The 26,055-nt window shown below is 39.5% G+C and overlaps 1 protein-coding gene across 3 annotated transcripts in view; it reads right to left on the reverse strand.

Moving 5' to 3' along the window:
- Positions 1–13,740: 13,740 nt before the first annotated feature.
- ADK (adenosine kinase) overlaps positions 13,741–26,055 on the reverse strand; it is a 577,585-nt gene continuing 565,270 nt past the window's right edge. For 2 of the 3 annotated variants that reach the window (XM_030940869.1, XM_030940870.1), the window contains exon 11: positions 13,741–14,145. In XM_030940869.1, the coding sequence (XP_030796729.1) occupies positions 14,021–14,145 (125 nt within the window). In that variant the 3' untranslated portion in view covers positions 13,741–14,020. The remainder of the gene's footprint in view (positions 14,146–26,055) is intronic. The other variant, XM_030940871.1, reaches the window with a different exon arrangement.

Consider the following 26,055-nt stretch of genomic DNA (forward strand, 5'->3'; position numbering starts at 1 on the left):
TTTAGCTGTTTAAACATACTTAAAATAGCTGATTTAACATCTTTGTCTAGTAAGTCTAATGTCTGAGCTACCCCAGTGACAATTTTTTGTTGATTTTTTCCCCCCACATATAGGCCATACTTGTTTCTTGCATTTCTTGGAAAGTGAGGCATGGAACTAGGGCAGGTTAAAATGCCACAATGCCACTGCACCTGGCTAAGGGACAGACTTCTAAGAATGAAGCTAAATTGAGAAGAAGGAAGAGTTTCAGTACAGAGGATGTGAGCAGAAGTAAAGCCAGATAATACAAAGAGCTAGTTTTTCTGACAGCCAAAATCCCTGGTGACTCTGCCTTTCCTAAGTCTCTAACTCACTACAGAAATCTGGAGAAGTGAGAAAGGTCTTCATTGAGCAAACATTTATTTAGCATCTACTATGTGACAGCGGACAGTTCTGCCTTAGAAGAAGACATATACATTAACAAAAATTATATGATACAATACAATTGCATAAACTATGATAAGGAAATATGCAATGTACTATGAGAGAAAAACAGATGAAGCAGCAACTAACTGCCTGGGTATTATAGAATAAAACATTACAGACGACCTGACTTTTGAACAGCATCTTTAAATATGAGTAGTTGTAGAGGAAAAATGGTAATCCAGTTAGAAGCATGAGTGTAGTTATAAGGTATGTTTAGGTTGAAGGAGGGATGGCTGTAGGAAAGCTGTTAAAGTGGTTAAGGGGTGGATGGTCAAGGGATTTCAACAGACCAGTGAATGTGACTGAGTTTCCTCTTTAACAAGGCGTCCCCATGGTGAGGGAGGACTTACTGGTGATGGGGAGGAACGAGCGTTGGGGAAATATATATGATAATGCTCTAAATTACACCAAAGGAGATGGAGACATGAGGAAGAGATTTAAGAGAGGTATTGCTGACCGAACTTGGTGATCAATTAGATATATAGGAATGAATGATGTCAGCAACATGGTGGAATAGGAATTTCCAGACTCTCCTCCACTCACAGATACACGAAATCAACATCTATTTACAGATCAATTCCCTTTGAGAGAAAGTCAGGGACCAGTTGAGAGACACCCACTGGGCAACTGAGAAAACATCCATATTGAGTGGGTAGGAGAAGCCAAGCCACACTCAGGCACGGATACCATTCTGGGCACTGTGCTATAAAACTGGGAAAGGAATCTCCAACATGTATCTTCTCCATGGTTGGTTTCTTAATCCACGAACTCTGAGAGTAGAGGGAATCAGGCATACATAAGTCTCTCTAGACCACAGGAGAAAAGTGGCAGTTTTATAGATGCACAAGCACTTCTAGAGGCTGCATGTTCCGGGAAGAACACAGAGAAGGGGCTTAAAAAGTGCATCCCTCTTTCTCCCCAGAAGGGGTTTATGACATAGTCTTTCAGTGGCTACTTGACAGCCTTACTTTTAACTAACTTGCATCAGGGAGTTAAAGAGGCAGACAAAATAGAAGCCTGCTGGCAGCCTGATAAGCAGATTGGCACTTTCCAAGCCTTCTTTCCTGGTTTACTCCAGCAATAACTCCAGGTCTATTAATCCCTTCTGGAAGGAGACTGTCCACACAAGCACCCCAGCATTTACAGTTTCCATATGAGGAATTGCATCCTAATTTACTAGAGCTAAATCTTCTAGCTCTAGTAACAGAGGGGATCTAAGCATATTTGAGTCTCTCTAGTCCACAGAAAAAGTAAGTAGTGGTTTAATATACAGGCATTACCAGGGGCTTTATCCCCTGGAAGCCGTGCAGAGAAGGGGCTATAGAAATACAGCTCCCTGTTTCTCCCCAGAAGAGGCTTATGCCAAGCATCAAGTGCTCCAGTTTTTTACAGTTATCTCCCAAAGGATTCCATCCTAAACCTCTTAGACCTGGGAGCAGAAGGGACTAGGCATATGTGAGTCTCTGTAGATCACAGAACAAAGAGATGGTTTTAAACAGGTGCACAAACACTTCCAGGGGTTAGACCTGCTTTCGGTAGTGCACAAAATGGGTTGGAATGTACAGTTTCCATTTTCTTTCCAGAGGAGGTTTATGGCACACACTTCCTGTGGCTAATTGATGGCCTGTCTTCTAATGAACTCGACTAGAGAGTTAACGGGGCAGACAAACAGTAGCTCTACAGCAACCTGAGCCAGAGCTTGGCACTTCCTGAGTCTTTCTTTTGGCTCACCCCAGTGATAAATCCAGGCCTATCCAGTCTTCTTGGGAAGGAGTTTTTACATGCACTGAGTGTCAAAAATTCTATGTCTCCTGCCAAAGGGACTATCTCCTTAAGAACCTCACTCTAGGCTGGACACAGTGGCTCGTGGCTGTAATCCCAGCACTTTGGGAGGTTGAGGTGGGTGGATCACCTGAGGTCATGAATTCAAGACCTGGCCAATATGGTGAAAACCTGTCTCTACTAAAAATCCAAAAATTAGCCAGGTATGGTGGCAGGTGCCTGTAATCCCAGCTACTCAGGAGGCTGAGGCAGGAGAATCGCTTGAACCTGGGAGGTGGAGGTTGCAATGAGCTGAGATGGCACCATTGCACTTCAGCCTGGGCAGCAAGAGCAAAACTCTGTCTCCGAAAAAACAAAACAAAACAAAACAACAACAACAATGACAACAAATCCTTACTCTAGGAATTGATGGGACTTTGCATTCCTGGGTGGCCTAGATCACAAAAAACAAAGAGGCAGATATACAACGGGCCCACTTCCAGCAGCTATTTCCCCAGGAACAGAAGGGTGCTGCCCTGAATGTGAAGACAGACCTTTACCACAGATTCTCTCCCCAGTTTTGTGCAGAGAAGGTGGGAGAAAATGCTTGCACTAAGCTTCACTGTGAAGATAGAAGGAACTGGAACACATATGCAACACCTCAACCTTTCCAGCTATATCAAGAGAGTCTGCTTCTACCTTACCAATCTTGGGGTATGGAGAGGACATAGCATATTCTTTTTTTCTCTCTTTATTTTTATGTAATATATTAATATAGAGATAGAGCCTTATTATGTTGTCCAGGCTGGTCTCAAACTCTTGGGCTCAAGTGATCCTCCTGTCTTGGCCTCCCAAAGTACTGGGATTACAGGTGTAAGCTACTGTGCCTGGCCAGGACATGGCACATTCTAATCTCCAAGGGGCCACCAAAACCAGAAAGAGCCATTTGGATGAACATAAAGGTTTAAGAGAAAATTTAAAGTCTCTGGCCAGATGGATTGGTGAGATTCTCTATATGAGGCCAGTCTGACAAGACTAGGAAAGGTGGTTCCTATCTAATGTACAGAAAAAAAGGCAAGGTAAATGGAAAAAATAGGAGAGTATATTTCCAAAAAAAGAACAAGATAAATCTCTAGAATTGATGTGAAGTGGAGATGCACTTTACCCAACAGGGAATAGAAAATAATGGTCGTAAAGATGCTCACTGAGGTCAGGAGAGCAATGTAAGAACTCAGAATTTCAACAAAGAGAGAGTATTAAAAAGTACCAATCAGGGTGTGGGAGCAGTGGCTCATGCCTGTAATCCCAGCACTTTTGGAGGCTAAGGTGAGAGGATTGCTTGAGCCCAGGAGTTTGAGACCAGCCTGGGCAACACAGGGAGATGTATCTCCATAAAAACTTTTATTAAAAAATTAGCTAGGTGTGGTGGTGCATGCCTTTGTTTCCAGCTACTCAAGGGGCTGAGGTGGGAAGATTGCTTGAACTTAAGAGGTCATGGCTTCAGTGAGCCATGATTGTGCCACTGCACTTCAGCCTGGGCAAAAGAGCAAGAGCCTATCTCAAAAACAAAACAAAACAAAAACCAAAAGAAAACAAAGTACCAAACAGAAATCATAGAGCTGAATAATACTATGACTGAACTGAAAAATTAAATAGAGGGATTCAACAGCCAACTAGATCAAGCAGAAGAAAGGATCATTTAACTTAAAGACGGATCATTAGAAATCATCCAATCTGAGGAACAAAAACAAAAAGAACTTAAAAGAGTAATGATAGCTTAAAAGACTTACGGAACACCACCAAATGTAACAACATAAACATTATTGGTATACCGGAAGGAGAAGGGAGAGAAAAAAGGACAGAAAACATTTTCTTTTTTTTTTTTTTTGAGACGGAGTCTGGTTCTGTCACCTAGGCTGGAGTGCAGTGGCCCAATCTCGGCTCACTGCAAGCTCTGCCTCCTGGGTTCCCGCCATTCTCCTGCCTCAGCCTCCTGAGTAGCTGGGACTACAGGCGCCACCATCACACCCAGCTAATTTTTGTAATTTTTGTAGAGACGGGGTTTCACCATGTTGGTCAGGTTGGTCTCGATCTCCTGACCCTGTGATCCGCCCACCTTGGCCTCCCAAAGTGCTGGGATTATAGGCGTGAGCCACCGCATCCGGCCAGAAAACATTTGCAAAGTAATAATGGCAGAAAACTTCCTAAGCCTGGGTAAAGAACATAGAAATCCAGATTCAGGAAGCCCAAAAGAAACCAAATAGGATGAATCAAAAGAGAGCCATGTTGAGACACATCATAATCAAACTGGTAAAAGTTAAAACAAAGAGAGAGTTTGGGAAGCAGCAAAGGCAGGCTAGAAGGAAGCAGTATGATACATTCAAAAACCTCAAAGAAAAAAAAAAACCGTCAACCCATGATACTATACCCAGCAATCTTGTCTTTCAATAAAGAAGGAGTGATAAACATGTTCTCAGACAAACAAAAGCTGAGAGAGTTTATCACCACTAGACCTGGCTTACAAGAAATGCTAAAGGAACTTCTTCAAGCTGAAGGAAAAGGATGTATTTAGTAACATTAAAACATATAAAAGCATAAAAGTCATTGGTAAAAATAAGTATGTTGTGAAATCCAAAACACTCTAATATGGTAAGGGCAGTGAGTAAATCAACTATATCTGTAGTATAAAAGTTAAGAAGCAAAAGTATGAACAACTAGAGTTACAATAATTTGTTAAGATTCAAATAATAAAAGATGTAAATTTTGACAAAAACATACAACGTGGGAGGAGGGGGAGTACAAGTATAGAGTTTGTATAAATAATCAAAGTTAAATAGTCAGTAGCTTAAAGTAGCCAGTTATAAGATGTTTTATGTAAGCTTCAGGGCAACTACAAAGCAAAAACTTATAGTAGATACAAAAGAGATAAAAAGAAAAGACTCAGCATACCACTACAGAAAGCCATCAAACCAAAAAGGAAGAAAGCAACAGAGGAAGAAAGGAACAAAGCATCTACAAAGCAATAAGAAAACAATGATCAAGAAGGTGCTGGTAAATTCCTACCTAGTAATAGTTATATATAAATGGATTAAAGTAATATAAATGGATTAATTTATCCAGTCAAAAGGCACAGAGTGGCTGAATGGATTTTAAAAAACAAAAAACCAAGACCCAACTATATGCAGCCTATGAGAGATTCATATCACCTTAATGGACACTCACAGATGAAAAGTGAAGACATGGGAAAAATATTCTATGCAAATGGAAACCAAAAGAAAGCAGGGGTAGCTACACTTATTTCAGATAAAATATGCTTTTTTTTTTTTTTTTTGAGATGGAGTCTTGCTCTGTCATTCAGGCTGGAGTGTACTGGCATGATCTTGGCTCACTACAACCTCTACCTCCCAGGTTCAGGCAATTCTCCCACCTCAGCCTCCTGAGTAGCTGGGACCTACAGGCATACACCACCATGCCTGGCTAATTTTTGTATTTTAGTAGAGCTGGGGTTTTACTATGTTGGCCAGGTTGATCTAGAATTCCTGACTCAGATGATTCGCCTGCCTTGGCCTCCCAAAGTGCTGGGATTATAGATGTGAGCCACCATGCTCAGCCCTGATAAAACAGACTTTAGATAAAAAACTGTAAATAGAGACAAAGAAGGTCATTATATGGTAATAAGGGGTCAATTAATCAAGAGAATATTACAATTGTAAATACATATACACCCAACATCATAGCACCTAAATATATAAAGCAAACATTAAGAGATCTGAAGGAACACATAGACTGGAGGAACGCCATAATAGTAGGGGATTTTAATATCTCAATTCCAACAACAGACAGATCATTCAGACAGATAATCAATAAGGAAGCATTCTACTTGAACTATACTTCAGACCAAATAAACCTAACTGACACAAAAAGAACATTCTACCTATTATTTAAGTCAAATAATAAATTACAGGGGAAATTTTAAAAAGTCTTGAGACAAAAATGAAAACAAAACATACCAAAATTTGTGCAATACAGTTCTAAGAGTAAAGTTTATAGGAAAAAATGCCTACCTTCAAAATGAGAAAAGTTATCAAATAAACAAATGTAACACCTCAAGGAACTAGAAGAAGAACAAACTAAGCCCAAAGTTAGCAGAAGGAAGGAAGAAATAAATGATTAGAGACTAGACAATCAATAGAAAAGATCAACAAAAGTGGTTTTTGAAAAGCTAAATGAAATGGACTCTTTTTTTTTTTCTTTTGAGATGGATTCTCACTCTGTCACCCAGGCTGGAGTGCAATGGCACGATCTCAGCTCACTGCAACCTCTGCCTCCCAGGCTCAAGCCATTCTCCTTCCTCAGCCCAAGTAGCTGGGATTACAGTGTCTGCCACCACGCCTGGCTAATTTTTGTATTTTTAGTAGAGATGGGGTTTCACCATGTTGGCCAGGCTGGTCTCAAACTCCTGACGTCAGTTGATCCACCCATCTTGGCCTCCCAGAGTGCTGGGATTACAGGCATGAGCCAGGCATGGTGGCTCATGCCTGTTACTACAGCACTTTGGGAGGTCAAGGTGGGAAGATGAGTTTGAGCTCAGCCTGGGAAACATAGCAGGACCCTGCCTCTAAAAAAAAAAAAAAAAAAAAAAAGGAAAAAAAAAAAGTTAGCTGGGTGTGGTAGTGAGCACCTGTAGTCCTAGCTGACTGGGAAGCTAATGAAGGGCAGAGGATCACTTGAGCCTAGGAGTTTGAGGTTACAGTGAGTTGTGTCACATCACTCCACTCCAGTCTGGGTGACAAAAAGGAAAATAAAAGTGGAAGAGGAGACATTACAACTGATAACACACACAGAAATATGAAAGATCATAAAAAAATACTACGAAACCAAAAAAACTGAACAACCTGGAAGAAATGGTACATTCCTGGAAACATATAACCTACCAAGACCGAATCATGAAGAAATTGGAAATCTGAACAGACCATAATGAGTAAGTAGATCGAGTCTGTAATTAAAAGTCTCCCATAAAAAAAGCCCAGGATCAGAAGACTTCGTGGCTGAATTCTACCATTTACAGAAGAACTAATACCAATCCTCAAATTCTTCCACCAAATTGAAGAGGAGGGAATATTTCTAAACAAGGTCATTATTAACCTAATACCAATGCCAGTCAAAGACACTACAAGTAAATAAAACTACCAGCCAATATCAATGATGAACATAAATGTAAAAAATCCTCAACAAAATACTAGCAAAGCCTATTCAATAGTATATTCAAGGATTATTTACCATGATCAAATGGGATTTATCCCTGGGATGTAAGGCTGATTAAACATATTCAAATCAATAAATGTGATTCATCATATTAACAGAATGAAAGATAAAAACCATGTGATCATCTCAATAGATGCAGAAAAAAATTTGACAAAATTCAAGATCTATTTATGATAAAAACTCTCAGCAAGTTAGGTATAGAAAGAATGTTCCTCAATACAATTAAGGCCATATATGACAGGGCCACAGCTAATATACTCAGTGACGAAAAGTTGAAGGATTTTTCTCTAAGATCAAGAATAAGACAAAGATGCCCATTCCCACCACTTTGGCTCAAAATATTACTAGAAGTGTCAGCCAGAGTAATTAGGCAAAAAAAGAAAATAAAGGGCATCCAAATAGGAAAGGAAAAAGTGAAATTGTCTGTGTGGATGATAGAATTTTATATACACAAAATCCAAAAGATTCCACCAAAAAAATATTAGAACTGATAAACGAATGAACTAAGGTTGCAGGATACAAAATCAACATACAAAAGAGTAGTGCTTTCATACACTAACAGTGATCTATCTGAAAAAAAAAAAAAAAAAAAAAGAAAACAATCCCATTTACAATAGCAGCAAAAGAACAAATTACTTAGGAGTAAATTTAACCAAGGAAGTAAAAGATCTGTATACTAAAAACTATAAACATTGATGAAAGAAATTTAAGAATCAGTTGGATACATCAAATATATTAAAAAAGAAACTAAAGAGGACATAAATAAGTGGAAAGATATCCTTTGTTCATGCATTGAAGAATTAATATTTTAAAAATGTCCAACTACCCAAAGTGATGCAATCCCTATCAAAAGTCCAAAAGTCCAGTGGCATTTTTTTTTTTTTTTTTTTTTTGAGACAGGGTCTGGCTCTGTTGCCCAGGCAGGAGTGCTCACTGCAATTTCTGCCTCTCAAGCTCAAACCATTCTCCCACCTCCACCTCCTGAGTAGCTGGGAATATAGGTACATGCCACTACATCTGGCTAATTTTTGTATGTTTTATAGACACGGGGGTCTTACTTTGTTGCCCAGGCTGGTCTCAAGCTCCTGAGCTCAAGCAATCTGCCTGCCTCAGCTTCCCAAAGTGCCGAGATTACAGGTGTGAATCACTACACCTGGCCTCCAATACCGTTCTTCACAGAAAGAGAAAAAAAGTCCTAAAATTTATATAGAAGCACCTAAGACCTGAATAACCAAAGCAATCTTGACTACCAAGAACAAAGGAGGAGGCATCACACTACTGGATTTCAAAATCTATTAGAAAGCCATAGTAACCAAACTGTATGGTACTGGCATTAAAAACGGACATATTGACCAATGGAATAGGATAGAGATTCCAGAAATAAATCCATATATCTATGGTCAATTGATTTATGACAAAGGTGCCAAGAACACACAAAGGGGAAAGGACAGTCTTTCCAATAAATGGTGCTGAAAAAACTTCCATTCTTCCATAAGTGGATATCCATAAATGGAAGGATGAAAGTAGCTCCTTATCTCACCTCATACAATAAACAACTTTGCCAGGTGCTGTGTAATGCCAGCACTTTGGGGGGCTGAGGTGGGAGGATCACTTGAGCCTAGGAGTTTGAGACCAGCCTGGGAAACATAGGGCGACCCCATCTATACAAAAAAAAAAAAAGTAAATTAGCTGGGTGTGGTAGTGCATGCCTGTGGTCTCAGCTACTTGGGAGGCTAAGGTGGGAGGATTGTTTGAGCTTGGGAGGTTGGGGTTGCAGTGAGCCGTGATTGCACTATTGCCCTTCAACCTAGGCAACAGAGTGTAAAGAGTTAAATGTAACATCTGAAACTATAAAACTACTAGAAGAAAACAGGAGAAAAACTTCATGACATTGATCTGGACAACAGTTTCCTGAATATGACTCCAAAAGCACAGGCAATGAAAACAAAAATAGGATTACATCGAAATGGAATTGGTATGTCACAGATATGTCTGTTCTCTCATGCTCCCAGCAACATTATTCACAATAGCCAAGATATGGAAACAACTAAAGTGCCCATCAATGGATAAATGAATTTTTAGAATGTGATCTCTATACACAATTGAATACTAGTCAGCCCTTTAAAAATAGGAAATTGGCTGGGTGCAGTGGCTCTTATCTTTAATCCCGGCACTTTGGGAGGCTGAGGCAGGAGGATCGCTTGAGGCCAGGAGTGAGACCAGCCTGGCCAGCATGGCAAAACCCCATCTCTACTAAAAATAGAAAAATTAGCCAGGCATGGTGACACATGCCTATAATGCCAGCTACTAGGGTGGCTGAGGCATGAGAATTGCTTGAGCCCAGGAGGTGGAAGTTGTGTAGTGAGCTGAGATGGTGCCATTGCACTCCAGCCTGGGCAACAGAGTAAGACCCCGTCTCAAAAAAAATTTTGTTATATTTACCTTATCTTTCATCTACTCATCTCCCTCTTTATGTTTCTTATTTCTTGATGCACTTTACCATAGGTTGAAAACCTCAGTACACTTTATCTCTATCAGTATGTATTTTATTTAACTAGAATTCATTATTTGCATATAATTCTTTTTTTTTTTTTTTTTTTTTTTGAGGCAGGCTTTCCCTCAGGCTGGAATACAGTTGTGCAATCAAGGCTCACGGCATCCTCAACCTCCGGGGATCAAGTGATCCTCCTATCTCAGCCTCCTGAGTAGCTGGGATCATAGGCATGCACAACCATGCCCAGTTAATTTTTGTATTTTTTTTTTTTTGGTAGAGATGGGGTTCCACCATGTTGCCCGGCTGGTCTCGAACTCCTGGGCTGAAGTGATCCACCCACCTTGGCCTCCCAAAGTGCTGGGGTAACAGGTGTGAGTCACCATGGCCAGCCTATAATTCTTTTTGTGTGTGTGAGGTAAAACCTAAATATAATGAAATCACAACTTAAGTGGGCTATTTCCTGAGCATTGACAAATGTATATACCTGTGTAATCCTATTATGATGCAGCACATCATCAGCAGTTCAGAAAGTCCCCTCATGACCCTTTCTAGTCAGTTTCCACTTTCCTTCTCCCCTGCAAAAGCAACCACTGCTCTTTTTCACTATAGGTTGGTTTTGCTTGTTATACTTTCAAATACATGGAATCTCAGTTTGTATGCTTTTGTATCTGGTTTCCTCAGTAAGGTTTTTTATTTTTTTATTTTTTTTATTGTTGAACTGATTCATGTTGTTTTATCAGCAGTTAATTTCTTCCTTTTGCTATTTTTTCTTTTTGAGACAGGGTCTCCCTCTGTCACCCAGGTTAGAGTGCAGTGACCCAAACATGGCTCACTGCAGTCTTGACCTTCTGGGCTCAAGCAACTCCTACCTCAGCCTCCTGGGTAGCAAATACAGGTGTGCACCACCATATCCAGCTAATTTTGCTTTTCTCTGTAGAGATGGGGGCCTCACTATATTGTCCAGGCTGGTCTTAACTCCTGGGTTCAGGTGATCCTCCCACATCAGCCTCCCAAATTGCTGGGATTATAGGCATGGGCCACCACACTCAGTCCTCTTTTGCTAAGTATTATTCCACTGTTTGAATATATCAGTTTATCTGCTCTCCTGCTGATGGACAACTATCCCTTTCCAGTTTTTGGCAATGATGAATAAAACTGCTACAAGTCCTTTGGTGGACATATACTTTCACTTCTGTAGGTAAATATCCAGAAGTGAAACTGGATGAAAGAATAGGTGTATGTTTACTTTTTTATAAAAAACTTAAGGGCCTTTTCCCAAAGTGGTTGTTCAAGTTTACATCGGCAATGTTCAGTGGTTGTTCAGTCCATCAGCAATGTTGCTGGATGTCCTCTCCAACATTTGGTGTTGTCATTTTAATTTTAGTCATTCTAGTGTAGTAGGACTCTCAATGAGGTCTTTTTTGTTTGTTTGTTTTTTGAGACGGAGTCTCGCTCCGTCACCCAGGCTGGAGTGCAGTGGCCGGATCTCAGCTCACTGCAAGCTCCGCCTCCCGGGTTTAGGCCATTCTCCTGCCTCAGCCTCCCGAGTAGTTGGGACTACAGGCGCCCGCCACCTCACCCGGCTAGTTTTTTGTATTTTTTAGTAGAGACGGGGTTTCACAGTGTTAGCCAGGAGGGTTCGATCTCCTGACCTCGTGATCTGCCCGTCTCGGCCTCCCAAAGTACTGGGATTACAGGGTTGAGCCACCGCGCCCTGCCTCAATGAGGTCTTAAAATTCATTTCTCCCATGATAACAATGTTGAATACTTTATCATGTACTTATTAGTGACTCATATATCTTCTTTTGTAAAGTACCTGTATTTTTGAGTATAAGAGTATTAAGATATATTCTGCATATAAATTCAGATATATGTGTTGTGATTATTGTATCCTGGCCTGTGGGGTGTCTTAAGAGTGTCTTTTGATGAACATAAAGTTTTTATTTTTTGAAATCTAATTTATCAATATTTTTGTTATATGGTTAGTGCTCTCATGGTTCCTTCCAAGAACTTTTGCTTACCCCAACTTGTGAAAATATTCTCCTGTTTTCTTCTATAAGTCTAATAGTTTTAGCTTTTCTGTTGTGACCATGATTTATCTCTAATTTTTTGTATGGTATGAGGTCAGGGTCAAAGATTCATTTTTTTCTTATGCATATCAAGTTTTTATAGCATCATCTATTGAAAAGATTTTCCTTTCCCCACTGGACTGCTTTGGCACCACTGTAAAATATCAAACTACTTTACGTTTAAATTAATTGCACTACAGATAGTCCTCAACTTTCTATTGTTCAACATACAAGTTTTTGACTTTATAATAATTTATTTATTTGAGACAAAGTCTTGCTCTGTTGCCCAGGCTGGAGTACAGTGGTGTGATCATGGCTCACTATAGCCTCAGACTCCTGGGCTCAAGCGATCCTCCCAACTCAGCCTCCTGAGTAGCTGAGCCTACAGGTGCAAACCACCACAGCTATTTTTTTTTTTTTTTTGAGATGGAGTCTCACTCTGTTGCCCAGGCTGGAGTGCAGTGGTGCGATCTTGGCTCACTGCAACCTCCGCCTCCTGGGTTCAAGCAATTCTCCTGTGTCAGCCTCCCAAGTAGTTGGAATTACAGGCACCCACCACCATGCCTGGCTAATTTTTGTGTTTTTAATAGAGATGGAGTTTTACCAACATGGTGGCCGGGCTGTTCTTGAACTCTTGACCTCAAGTGATACCTGCCTCATCCCAAAGTGGTGGAATTACAGGTGTAAGCCACTGTGCCCAGCCTGTGGCTGGATAATTTAAAAAACTTTTTGTAGAGGTGGGGCCTCACTTTGTTACCCAGGCTGGTCTTGAACTCCTGGGCTCAAGTGATCCTCCCACCTTGGCCTCCCAAAGTGTTGGGATTACAGGCGTGAGCCACAGCGCCTGGCCAAATTCTTTCCTATGATTTGAATTCAGTTTTATAAACATTATCTTTTTTTCTTAAAAAGGAAAATAATCATAATGATAATAAGAGCAGCTACTTATTAAGCATTTACAAGGCATTAAAACAAATATCTTATACTTGGTAATCTCTCTCAAATCATCTCAATGACCTTCTATGTAAGGGTTATTATGCCATTTTATGAAAAGGAAACTGAGGTCACATAAAGGTAACTAAGTCTGACTCCAGATGTCCAATTATACCATTTTGTCTTCCTTAAAAAAATGATTTATTGGTCTCTGATACTAAGTTATTCTTCAGTGTATTATGTTGCTGTTCTTCATAATTCCATTAACAAATTGGATAACATTTCAGGGCCCAGTATTAAATAATGGCCCAATACAAAGCAGGCAAAAGCCTCAGTTTGCTGTACACAGGGAAAAGACAGAAAAAAATTCCTATATGACAAGTTTTTGTTTGTATCAAATTACAGAGTTCCATAACACTATGACTTGAATATTGTAATACAACTTAAATTTGGCACATTATTTAATTATCCAAAGTTTATTACATGTTTGAGTGCACATTAAAGAGATTATTTGGCATAATTTGACAAGATAAAATTTCTGTACCTTATTTGACTATCAGGTATATATGTGGTATATTTATGTATGTATGTGTATACACACATATACTCCTAAATTAAATATATTTGTATAAAAAGCTAAAGATTACTATGTTAAGATTAATTCATTAAAAAATCTATATTAAATTGCATCTGCATTCAAAGCAGAAATGTAAAAAAAGAATCAGTGTACTAAATACACATGAATTTATAAAGTAATTGAAAATGAAATAAAAATTTATATTGAAATGTTATAGTTTTGTTTAATTGGCATTTAAGTGGCACTATCAAACTATGGAAATAAACATCATTTTTTAGATTGTTGAGATAATAAAGATTCTACAAGCATTACCGTACCCTTGTACCCTCTAAATTAAGATTCAGCATTATTATAGTAGGAAAAAATGGCAGATAATTTTCTTCTTTATTAATATGGGAATTCTCAGGAAGCAATCAGGGCAGTGTCTGCACTCCTGGGCTTGAGCTTTTGGCTCTTCCATCAGTGGAAATCTGGCTTCTCAGGAAAGGTGCAGCCAGTCCGTCTAATTATAACGCTTGCTGCATAGTGGCCAGCACGGATACATTCAGTCAGAGGCTTGTCAGAGACCAGTTGAGACAGAAAACCTAGAACAAAGGCAAAAAAGAACGTGAGTGTTGTGTGACAGCAGCAGAAATGTCATACTGGGTCAGACCAATATATGATCTAAGCACCTATCTCATTCTTTAGCCTTGACAGTAAGAGAAAGTCTTGAGTGTTGCTGTTAGGGAGGTCTTTTTTTTTTTTTTTCCCTCCGAGATGGAATCTTGCTCTGTCACCCAGGCTGGAGTGCAGTGGTATCATCTTGGCCACTGCAACCTCCGCCTCCCAGGTTCAAGCAATTCTCCTGCCTCAGCCTCCTGAGTAGCTGGGACTACAGGCACATACCACCATGCCCGGCTAATTTTTGTAGTTTTAGTAGAGATGGGGTTTCACCATGCTGGCCAGGCTTGTCTTAAACTCCTGACCTCGTCATCTGCCTGCCTCGGCCCGGGATTACAGGCGTGAGCCACTGTGCCTGGCCGGGAGGCCTCTTCCCAAACATCATGAGCTTCCCCTAATATTTATTCTAAAGAACTCAAGTTGAGACACAACAACTTGCCATCAAGTCAATCTGGTCTTTTTTTTTTTTGAGATGGAGTTTCACTCTTGTTGCCCAGGCTAAAGTGCAATGGCATGACCTCGGCTCACTGCAATCTCTGCCTCCCAGGTTCAAGCGATTCTTCTGCCTCAGCCTCCCGAGTAGCTGAGATTACAGGTGCCTGCCACCACACCCGGCTAATTTTTGTATTTTTAGTAGAGATGGGGGGTTTCACCATGTTGGTCAGGCTAGTCTCAAACTCCTGACCTCAGGTGATCCACCTGCCTTGGCCTCCCAAAGTGCTGGGATTACAGGCGTGAACCACTGCACCTGGACAGGGAAGCATGTGTTGATAGTGTCTCAAAAGCAACATGGTGAAACCCCGTCCCCACTAAAAATACAAAAATAAATTATCTATACTGGTAATGTGTATATATAATTATACATACGAGCAATGAACAATTAGAAGTTACTAAGAATAAGCCAGGCATCGTGGCTCATGCCTATAATCCCAGCACTTTGAGAGGCCAAGACGGGTGAGTTGCTTGAGCTCAGGAGTTTGAGACCAACATGGGCAACATGGCGAAATCCTGTCTCTACAAAAAATACAAAAATTAGCCAGGTGTTGTGGTGCATGCCTGTAAACCTAGCTACTCAGGAGGCTGAGGTGAGGGGATTGCTTAAGCCTGGAAGGTTGAGGCTGCGGTCAGCTATGATCACATCACTGCACCCCAACCTGGGCAACAGAGTAGGACCCTGTCTCAACAACGAAAAAATTAACTAAAATTAATATTAAGAATATTTATCCATATTTATTCTAAGGTACTTCACATACTTCAAATATGTGAAGTACCTTAGAATAAATCTGACAGAAGTTGTATAGGGCCTGCACATTGAAAATGACAAAACAATGCTGAGAAATATAAAAGAAGCCTAAATAAATAGAAAGACATAAAGTATTCAAAGGTCAGAAGATTCAATATTATCAGTTCTGCAGGATTTTTTCTATTAATTCATTGGAATACCAATAACAATTCTAGCAGGTTTTTCTTATAGAAACTGACCAGCTGCTTCTAAAATTTATATGAAAATTCAAAGGACCTAGGTTAGTGAAAACTCAACTCTGAAAAAGAAGAATCAGGCCAGAGGATTTATACTATCTGATTTCAAAATTTATTATAGAATGATAATAACGAAGACACTATGGTATTAACATATAGACAAATAGATCAATGGAACTGAACAGAGTCCAGAAATAAACCTACTTCTGTATAGCCAACTGATTTTTGACACAGGTGCCCAAACAATCCCATGGAGAAAGGATACTCTAACAAATTGTATTAGAACAATGTGTGAAAAAAAAGCATTTCAACCTTTACCTTACACTATCTACAAAAATTCACCTGAAATGAATCACATACATAAATGTAAGAAATAACATTCTAAAACTCTTGAGGAGAAAACATAGGAAAAAATCTTAGTGATCTTGAGTTTGCTAAAGATCACTTAGTAAGATGTAAAAAGTACAAATTTTTCTTTTTTAAAAATTTATTTATTTTTGAGACAGTGTCTCACTATCATTCAGGCTGGAGTACAGTGGCACAGTCATGGCTCACCGTAGCCTCAACCTTCTGGACTGAAAGCTCTTCTCCCACCTCAGCTTTCCTAGTAGCTGGGACTACAGGCGTGTGCCACCATGCCTGGCTAATTCTTACATTTTTTGTAGAGATGGGGTTTTGCCTAGTTGCTCAGGCTGGCCTTGAACTCCTGAGCTCAAGTAATCTGCCTGTCTTGGCCTCCTAAAGCTCTGGGATTACAGGTGTGAGCTACCACACCTGGCTAAGAATACAACTTTTATAGAAGAAAAAATAATTTGAATTTTGTCACAATTAAATACTTGGTACCTCAATAACAAGAAACAACTCAATACAAAGTAGGTAAAAGTATTTAACATTTTAGCAAAGAAGATAGATGCCAACTAAGCACATGAAAAAATGTTCAATATCATTATCCATTAAAAAATGCAAATTAAAATCACAATTAGATACCACTGCACACCCACAGAATGGCTAAAACTGAAAAGACTGACTATAACAAGTGTTAGCAAGGGTGCGATCAACTCTCATACACTAATTGTGGGAATGTAAAATGGTTAGACCACTTTGCAAAACCACTTGTCAGTCTTAAAAAGCTAAACATATGCATATCATATGACCCATTCTATTTCTAGGTATTTACCCAAGGTAGATGAAAGTACACATCCACACAAAGACTTGTAAATGAATGTTCACAGCAGCTTTATTTGTAATAGCCCCAAACTGGAAACAATCCAAAAGGGGATGAGAAGGAGCAGGAAGGCATGATTAGAAAAGGCCATGGGAGCAGTGGATATGTCCATAGTGATGGTTTCATGGGTGTACACATACGTCCAAAGTTATACAATTGTACACTTTAGATATGTACAGTTTATTGTATGTCTATTATGCCACAATAAAACTGTGAAAGAAGAAAAAAAGGATAATTGCAAATAAGGCAGGTCAAGAGCAGAAGAATCTGGGCTACCTTCCCCTTAGGGGAAACCTGAGCTGCTGCAGTAACTCTCAAATACTCAGAAGAGCAGATGATAATGAGCAACTGTGCTGCAGCTAGGCTTCTGGGCCTTCCCTGAAGCCCTGGGCAGCCTGAGGGGAATGAAGGTTAATTGAGAAGCTGTGGTATAATGACCCGTAGAGAACGTTATAAGTGATTTATGTCCTCCTTCTTCTACCATTCTGACCACACAGACTTTTCCCAGTCAGATTTAGGGAATGCTCTGTATTAGATGAAATAAATAAGTATTCCCAACCAAAGAATAAAATTAATATGGTTAATGGAATGATGTATTTTAAAGACATTTGCTGAGACTGTAAAAATCACTCTCTCGAGAGGTTTAGTAAGAGTATTTTATCACTGAGTTTTCAGGTAACAGTCAAAAGTCAATATTAACTTTTCTGCCAAACTGTGAGGCTAAAATGCTCAGTCCACACAGTGAATGGAGCAGATGCCAAACTCAGAGTCAGATCAGCTTACAATGCAAACATGTCTATTAGACGCCTTATAAGCAACATCTGTTTTCTTCATTCCCCCTGGTATGATCATTGTGAGAAAAAGAAAAAGCTTATGTTTATGAAATATTTTTGTGAAGCAAAACCACCAGCATCCTTTTTCTAAGAAAACTAGATGATGAATGAAGTAAGTATTCTGAAGAGTGTTTTGCTTTGACAAGTGGAGAACCTGGATGCTGAAAAAAGCTAAGATCTTTGCCCAAGGTGAATGTCAGTTTTTCAATAATCTATTTTAAAAAACCAACTAAAATGAAATACAGATACTACATAATCAGTTATAAGTGGAGTCTTCAAAAAGGAGCTGATGTGAATCTTGAAAGTTGTATAAAATTGTTTAAATAAACAAAGGGAGCTTATATTTAAAGAATTGTAGGGAATCCTTTTATAATGTAAGTAAACATCCCCAAGATACTTTTATTGTGGAAAAGAGACATAACATAAAATTTACTATTTTAACAAATTTTGAATGCACAATTCAGTGACAGTAAGTACATTCACAATGTGCAACTATTACCTCTATGCATTTTTAGAACTTTTTCATCACCCCAAAAGAAACTCTGTACCCATTAAACAATAACTCCCCACTCCTCTTTACCTCCAGCCCCTGGTAACTGCTACTCTACTTTTTGTCTCTATAAATTTGCCTATTCTAACAATATTTGTCTTTTTGTGTCTAGCTTATTTCACTTAGCATAATGTTTCCCAATATAATTTTAGTTTAGATTTTTAATTATTAGCCTGCTTAAAGTGTATTTTATTTGAAAAGAATTCCAAATTCAGAAAAAGTTTGCAGGAATAAAAATAGTACAAAAAGCATCTGTATATCCTTTACCCAGGTGCACAATATTGTTAACATTTTGCACCATTTGCATGTACTCTTTCTCTTTATAAAACTTTATTTCCCTGAACTATTTGAGAGCAAGTTACATTTATCATATCTTTTAACTTCTAAAAACTTCAGTGTATCTTTTCTGAGAATAAGGATATTCTCTTACATAGCTACAGTGTGGACATCAACATCAACTTCAGTAACACTGTTATCTAATCTACTGTCCATATTGCAATTTAGTCAATTACCCAATAATGTCCTATATAGAAATTTTCTCCTCTAGAACAGAATCTAGTTTAGGATTTAACTGATGTACCTTTATAGTTTTTAAAAAACTGAAACATTTCCTCAGATTTTGACTTTTGAGATATGGACACTTTTGAAGAATATAGTCATCCCCTACCTCATTTTTAATTTATTTGTTCATTTATTTGAGACAGGGTCTTACTCCAATTGCCCAGGCTGGAGTGCAGTGGTGTAATTTTTTTTTGGCTCACTGCAGCCTCAACCTCCCTAGGCTCAGGTGATTCTCCCACCTCTGCCTCCCGAGTAGCTGGGACCACAGGTGCACACCACAATGCCTGGCTAATTTTTTTTGTACTTTTAGTAGATGGGGTTTTGCCATGTTGCCCAGCCTGGTCTCGAACTCCTGGACTCAAGCAATCCACCCGCCTCAGTCTCCTAAAGTGCTGGGATTACAGGTGTGAGCCACTGCGTCCCCTTATTTATTTATTTATTTTCCCATTTTTAATAGACTGATTCTGATTTTGGGTTTGTCTAACATTTTCTCATGATTATGCATTCCCAGGCAGACTACTACACATATTATGATGGATCCTTCTCAAAGTGTCCCATTTAGAGGCACATCATGTCCATCTGCTGTTCACTGGTGATAGGAATTTTGATCACCCGATCAAGGTGTTGTCCTACTTCTCCATTGTATAGTACCTATTTTTTCCCTTGCATCTAACAAGTAGTTTGTGAACAGAGAATTTAAGATCACATAGGCCAGGCGTGGTGGCTCACACGTGTAATCCCAACACTTTGGGAGGCTGAGGCAGGCAGATCATGAGGTCAGGAATTTGAGACCAGCCTGGCCAACATGGTGAAATCCCGTCTCTACTAGAAGTATAAAAATTAGCCAGGTGTGATGTCACGTGCCTGCAATCCCAGCTACTTGGGAGGCTGAGGCAGGAAAATTGCTTGAACCCAGGAGATAGAGGTCGCAGTGAGCCGAGATCATGTCACTGCACACCAGCCTGGGCAACAAATGTGAAACTCCATCTCAAAAAAAAAGAAAGGAAGGGAGGGAGGAAGGGAGGAAGGGAGGAAGGGAGGAAGGGAGGAAGGAAGGAAGGAAGGAAGGAAGGAAGGAAGGAAGGAAGGAAGGAAGGAAGGAAGGAAGGAAGGAAGGAAGGAACCAGAGAGAGAGACAAAGGAAGAAAGAAAGAAAGACTGAGCAAATCCTCAAATCAAATTTGGCTGGGCATGGTGGCTCATGCCTGTAATCTCAGCACTTTCGGAGGCCAAGTGTGGTGGATCACAAGGTCAGGAATTCGAGACCAGCCTGGCCAATATGGTGAAACCTCGTCTCTACTAAAAATACAAAAGTTAGCCGGGCATGGTGGCAGGCGCCTGTAGTCTCAGCTACTTGGGAGGCTGAGGCAGGAGAATCGCTTGAACCTGGGAGGCAGAGGTTACAGTGAGCCAAGTATCACGCCACTGCACTCCAGCCTGGGCGACAGAGTGAGACTCCGTCTCAAAAAAAAAAAAGTCACATAAATATTCTGTTCTTTATCAGAAGTTCCAACCTACTCCCACTCCAGGTGTGAAATGATTTTCACATTTACCAGTCAGCCCTCGCCATTCTACCATAAACAAGAGCTTACCTCTTCTCCCATTTATTATTTTAAATCTATTTATTATCAATAAGAATGCACAATTATTTTTATTTTATTTGTTTGGTGGAGTCTGGAGCTCCGTCACCAAGGCTGGAGTGCAGTGGTATGATCTCGGTTCACTGCAACCTCCACCTCCCAGGATCAAGTGACTCTCCTGCCTCAGTTTCCCAAGTAGCAGCTGGGACTACATGAGCCACCATGTCTGGCTAATTTTTGTATTTTGAGTAGAGATGGGGTTTCACCATGTTGGACAGGCTGGTCTCAAACCCCCGACCTAAGGTGGTCTGAGATTCTTTTTAAATCAATGGTTCAATTCTTTTTAAATCAATGGTTTATAATCCCTTACAGCCCTTAATTAATTTGATCCTTAAAATATTCCAGTTTTTGCCAGTGGGAGCCATTCAGGCTGGTGGCTCCTGTGTCCTTGAATATGCCATCACATTATTTTTGATCACTTCTTTATGTTCTGCCATAATGTTCTGGGCTCCACTATGCCCTGGAATTAGTCATTTAGCTGAGGATAACTGGTTCTTTTTAGCATAGAATGGTATTAGGGACTAAGATCTGGGAGGCAGGTGTGCTCTTTGCTTCCAAACTCTGTAAATGAACAGAGCTAGGAAGTATGCATGTATACATAGTCACGCACACACACACTTATATCCCTAACTGTATGTATATATGTGTATAGAGACCTATTTTAGAAATTGAGCTGACACCAGTACTCCCAATTCTAGTCCATCTCCACAGGGTTCTTTCTTGCCTTTCCTCATCCCATTATTTGTATGTTCCTTCTTCTATAGTGAGAATCTATTTCCCAACAATATCAACAAATTTATTTATTTACTTACTTTTGTAATACATCTCAAATAGTTTCAAAGCCACTTCATCCCTAACTTTAAAAGAAAAAAAATCCAAATCTACTAAAAAGAGTTTAGGGTTAATTTGCTGTTCTCTGATGTAGTCAAATACTGTGTTCAGCATGTTACTCAGATTGGTTCTCCTTTTTACCCCCTTTGGGGAGCTCTTTTTACTTAAGAAAAGATTGGAAAAAGTTGGGTTCATGTTTTTCAGTTTGCTTTCAGTTTTAGTCCCATTTCTTACATTCTATCCTTACTGATTTAATATTTAAAAAATATGTAGAACATTAACATGTTTCTAAAAGTAAAAGTAAAAATTCTATAAAAGATATGCTCCAAGAAGTGTCACTTTCTTTACCATGTCCTCCTCCCCATCCTTTGTAAGTAACCACTTTCATTGTTTTCTGGTTTATCTTCCTGTATTCTTTTAGTAAAGATAAGCAGATGTATGTATGTTTTCTTCCTTTTTTTCTTTTCTTTTCTTTTTTTTTTTTTTAAACACAGAAGGAGGTAATACAGTATATATGCTCTCTTACCCTTTGCTCTTTTTTTTCACTTAAAACTATCTCTTGGAGGCTGGGTGCCATGGATCACACCTGTAATCCCAGCACTTTGGGAGGCTGAGGCAGGCAGATCACCTGAGGCTGGGAGTTTGAGACCTGCCTGGCCAACATGGTGAAACCCCATCTCTACTAAAAATACAAAAATTAGCCGGGCGTGGTGGCAGGTGCCTGTAATCCCAGTCACTTGGGAGGCTGAGGCAGAAGAATCGCCTGAGCCCAGGAAGCAGAGGTTGTAGTGAGCTGAGATTGTGCCACTGCACTCCAGCCCGGGCGACAGAGCGAAACTCCATCTCAAATAAACAAACAAAGCAAAACAAAAACAAAATCTCCTGGAAATCATTCTACATCAATTGGTAGAGATTTTCTTCATTCTTTTTTACAGCTACATAGTACCTCCATGTATAAATACACTGTAGTTTAATCTATCTCTTATGTGTGGACATTTACATGGTTTCCAATGCTTTAAAAATATAAACAATGCTGCAATGAATAACCTTTTACATATGTATTTTTGTGTTGTTAGGGGCGTATCTTCAGGATAAATTTTAGAAGTAGAACTGCTAGGTTAATGAGTAACTATATGGATATATAGTTTTATTAGTGATTCTCCTTCATAGAGGAGGATTTTATATTTCTACTAGTAATGTAAGAGTGCCCGTTTCCCCACAACTTCACCAATATAGTATACTGTCCAGCTTTTGAATTTTTGCCAGTCTGATGGGTTAGAAATATTTCAGTATAATTTTAATCTGGATTTCTCTTATTAAGTGAAGCTGAACATCTTGTTATATATCTTTAAAGAACAAATCTCTCTGTGAATTAATTTTTATCTTTTGTTTATTTTTCTATAGGATGTTTGGTCCTTCACACTCTATTTTATTATTATTATTTTTGAGACAGAGTCTCCTCTGTCACCCAGGCTGGAGTACAGTGGTGTGATCTTGGCTCACTGCAACCTCCGCCTCCAGCATTCAAGTGATTCTCCTGCTTCAGCCTCCTGAGTAGCTGGGATCACAGATGTGCGCCACCATACCCAGCTAGTTTTTGTATTTTCAGTAGAGACGGGTTTCACCATGTTGGCAAGGCTGGTCTTGAACTCCTGACTGCAGGTGATCCGCCTGCCTCGGCCTCCCAAAGTGCTGGGATTACAGGTGTGAGCCACCATGCTTGGCCTCACTCTCTATTTTTAAAAGCTCCCTGCATTTTAGGTATATTATTCAAATAAAGTGTTTTTCAAAAAAAAAAAAAAACCCAACAATAACAATATACTATTAATAGATACAAATACTGTACTGTGTCAGCAAGTAAAGAAAGTCCTTTTTCATATTTCATTCACTGAAACACAGCCTCAGGCCCCAGAGTGTTGTTGGTAAACACAATAGCAGATAAATGTGGCTTGCAGGTATTTAAAAAAAAAAAAAAAAAAAAAAAAAAAAAGGCTAGGTGGGGTGGCTCATGCCTCACCTCTAATCTGAGCACTTTGGGAGGCTGAGATGGGAGAATCATCTGAGCTCAGGAAACCAGCCTGGGCAACATAGGGAGACTCATCTCTATAGAAAAAAAAAAAAATTAGTTGGGTGTGGTGGCATGCACCTGCAATCCCAGCTACCTGAGCTTGAGCTGGGAGGTTGAGGCTGCAGTGAGCTGTGATTGAGCCTACTGTACTCTAGTTTGGGCAACAACAACAACAACAACAACAACAACAACAAAAAAAAAACAAAAACAGGTCAGGCATGGTACTTAGTGGGGCTGAGGCACGCAGATCATTTGAGGCCAGGAGTTTGAGACCAGCCTGGGCAATGTGGCAGAATTCTGTCTCTACAGAAAAATTCAAAAATTTAGCCAGGCATGGTGGTGCATACCTGTAGTCTCAGCTACTTACTCAGGAGGCTGAGGTGGGAGGATCACCCAAGCCTGGGAGGTTGGGGCTGCAGTGAGCCGTATTGCACCACTGCACTCCAGCATGGGAGACAGAGTGAGACACTATCTAAAACAAAACAAAACAAAACAAAAACAAAAATATCTGCTCTTTTTAGAACAAGATTTGGGCTTACCAAGAGTCCAAAAAGCAAAATCTTAAAAAACTGACTTTGAATGTGTGTTCAATATGAAAAAGTCTCTTAGGATCCCTTTTTCCCAGTGCCACTGGCTTGTGGTCCTCATCAGTACATCATCTTGAAAATGAAGAGCACAGCTCTGTATGTATGATTTTCAACATAGCCAAGAGAGCAGGCATAGGAGGCATTACACCGGAGAACAAAAACCATCAATGTGGGTTTTGCCAAATCAACAACTCATATGCTGAGGCCGTTGTTGTTGACTTTTTAATTTGGTTCCTTCTCTCTATCCTTTTACAGATAGGCGTATCAAGCTGGACCTCTCAGGCTTTTCCCAGCTTTAGGAGACGTTATAGACTTTAGGTCCTCTAGCTGTCGAGGCATAAGGTGAGAATCTCTCATCGACAATAAATTGGGTTCCTAGGGTTATTGTTAGCCGGCTCTGAATCTTGGAACAATCTTTCCAAATGAACCTCTGTTCATTAACAATTGGTATTATCTTCTGGTTGATTTTATTTAGACTTTCACTGATGTTACGAAGTGTGATCAATAAATTGACAAATTATATCTAGTATTTGACATGAGACCTGAAACATATGTTTAAGTTGTACAAAAAGAGGAGGTGCTACACTAGTTTCCTCAAAGCACACAGAGGTGGGATTGCTGGTGTGGTCAAAACGCAATGTAACTTAAGCTGTCTATTCCATGTAGTTACTGTAGAAGAGATATAACATGGAGAATTTTCTTAGTGTCATTTATAGAGAACTGAGAAATATTGTCAGTGGGTATGGAAGCCTTAATGGAGACACTTAATAAGAGCTAGGGATATTTTAGAAGGAAATGAACAAAGTCTTTATGAGTCCATTTTCTCTTTTCCATTTATAATTCCTTAACAGTTTTTCATGGTAGCTGGAACTTAAAACCCAGTAGACTGTGTACTGTTCATTCTACATTCAGCAGCTTGTCAACAAGTAAGCAAGCTGCACTTAATAAACTTGGAAGAATAAAGTTTTTTTTTTGTTTTTGTTTTTGTTTGTACTCCTGGGCTCAAGCAATCCTCCCACTTCAGCTTCCTGAGTAGCTAGAACTACAGGTGTGTGCCATTATGCCTGGCTAACTTTTCTATTTTTTGTAGAAATGGAGGAGTCTCACTATGTGGCCCAGGCTGGTCTGAACTCCTGGGCTCAAGCAATCCTTCTACTTCAGCCTCCCAAAGTGCTGGGATTATAGGTGTGAGCCTCTGTGCCCATTCAGAATACAGTTTTACTAATTCACTTTTTACAAGTATGTATTATGCTGAAATTGTTTTCCCAAAGATACAGTACAAATACATGTCAGTGGCTCTATCTTTATCTTCTTAAATAGTTCCCAGAAACCTTTTATATATAGTAGACCACCATATGCCTATGTAGAGTTTAAACATTTTAAAGTTTTTGGAAATATATATATATACACACACACACATATATATAATTCGTTCTAAAAAAACTCATTTTACACTAAATTTAAGTTATTATACATCTAGGTAGTACACTGTTCACCTGGAAAAATATACAAATGTTTATGTGTTGAAAATATATTTTAAGCCACATAAATGTAAAGGTCAGAGAATACCGTGAATAGATAGCAATACCTCATATATATAAAGCCTGAAGCCATAGCAGTTCCATGGCCATCCATATTACACCTACAAGGACCCCTCAGGCCTTCACTAAGATATTATTTATTTTTAAGAAAGCAAGTAAAAAATTGTTTTTCTGATTATAAAAGTCATACCCAATAACTGTAGAAAATGTGGAAAAAGTGAAACAGTAAAATTAGGAATAAATAGAAAACATACACAGTCCCATTAAAAATAATAATCAGGGCCAGGCGCAGTGGCTCACGTCTGTAATCCCAGCACTTTGGACCCCAGTCACAAAAAAGCAGGCAGATCACAAGGTCAGGAGATTGAGACCATCCTGGCTAACACGGTGAAACCCCGTCTCTACTAAAAATACAAAACCAAAATTAGTCTGGTATGGTGGCGGGCGCCTGTAGTCCTAACTACTCGGGAGGCTGAGGCAGGAGAATGGCATGAACCTGGGAAGTGGAGCTTGCAGTGA

The sequence above is a fragment of the Rhinopithecus roxellana genome, chromosome 11 (genome assembly GCF_007565055.1).
Source record: "Rhinopithecus roxellana isolate Shanxi Qingling chromosome 11, ASM756505v1, whole genome shotgun sequence".
Taxonomy (NCBI): domain Eukaryota; kingdom Metazoa; phylum Chordata; class Mammalia; order Primates; family Cercopithecidae; genus Rhinopithecus; species Rhinopithecus roxellana.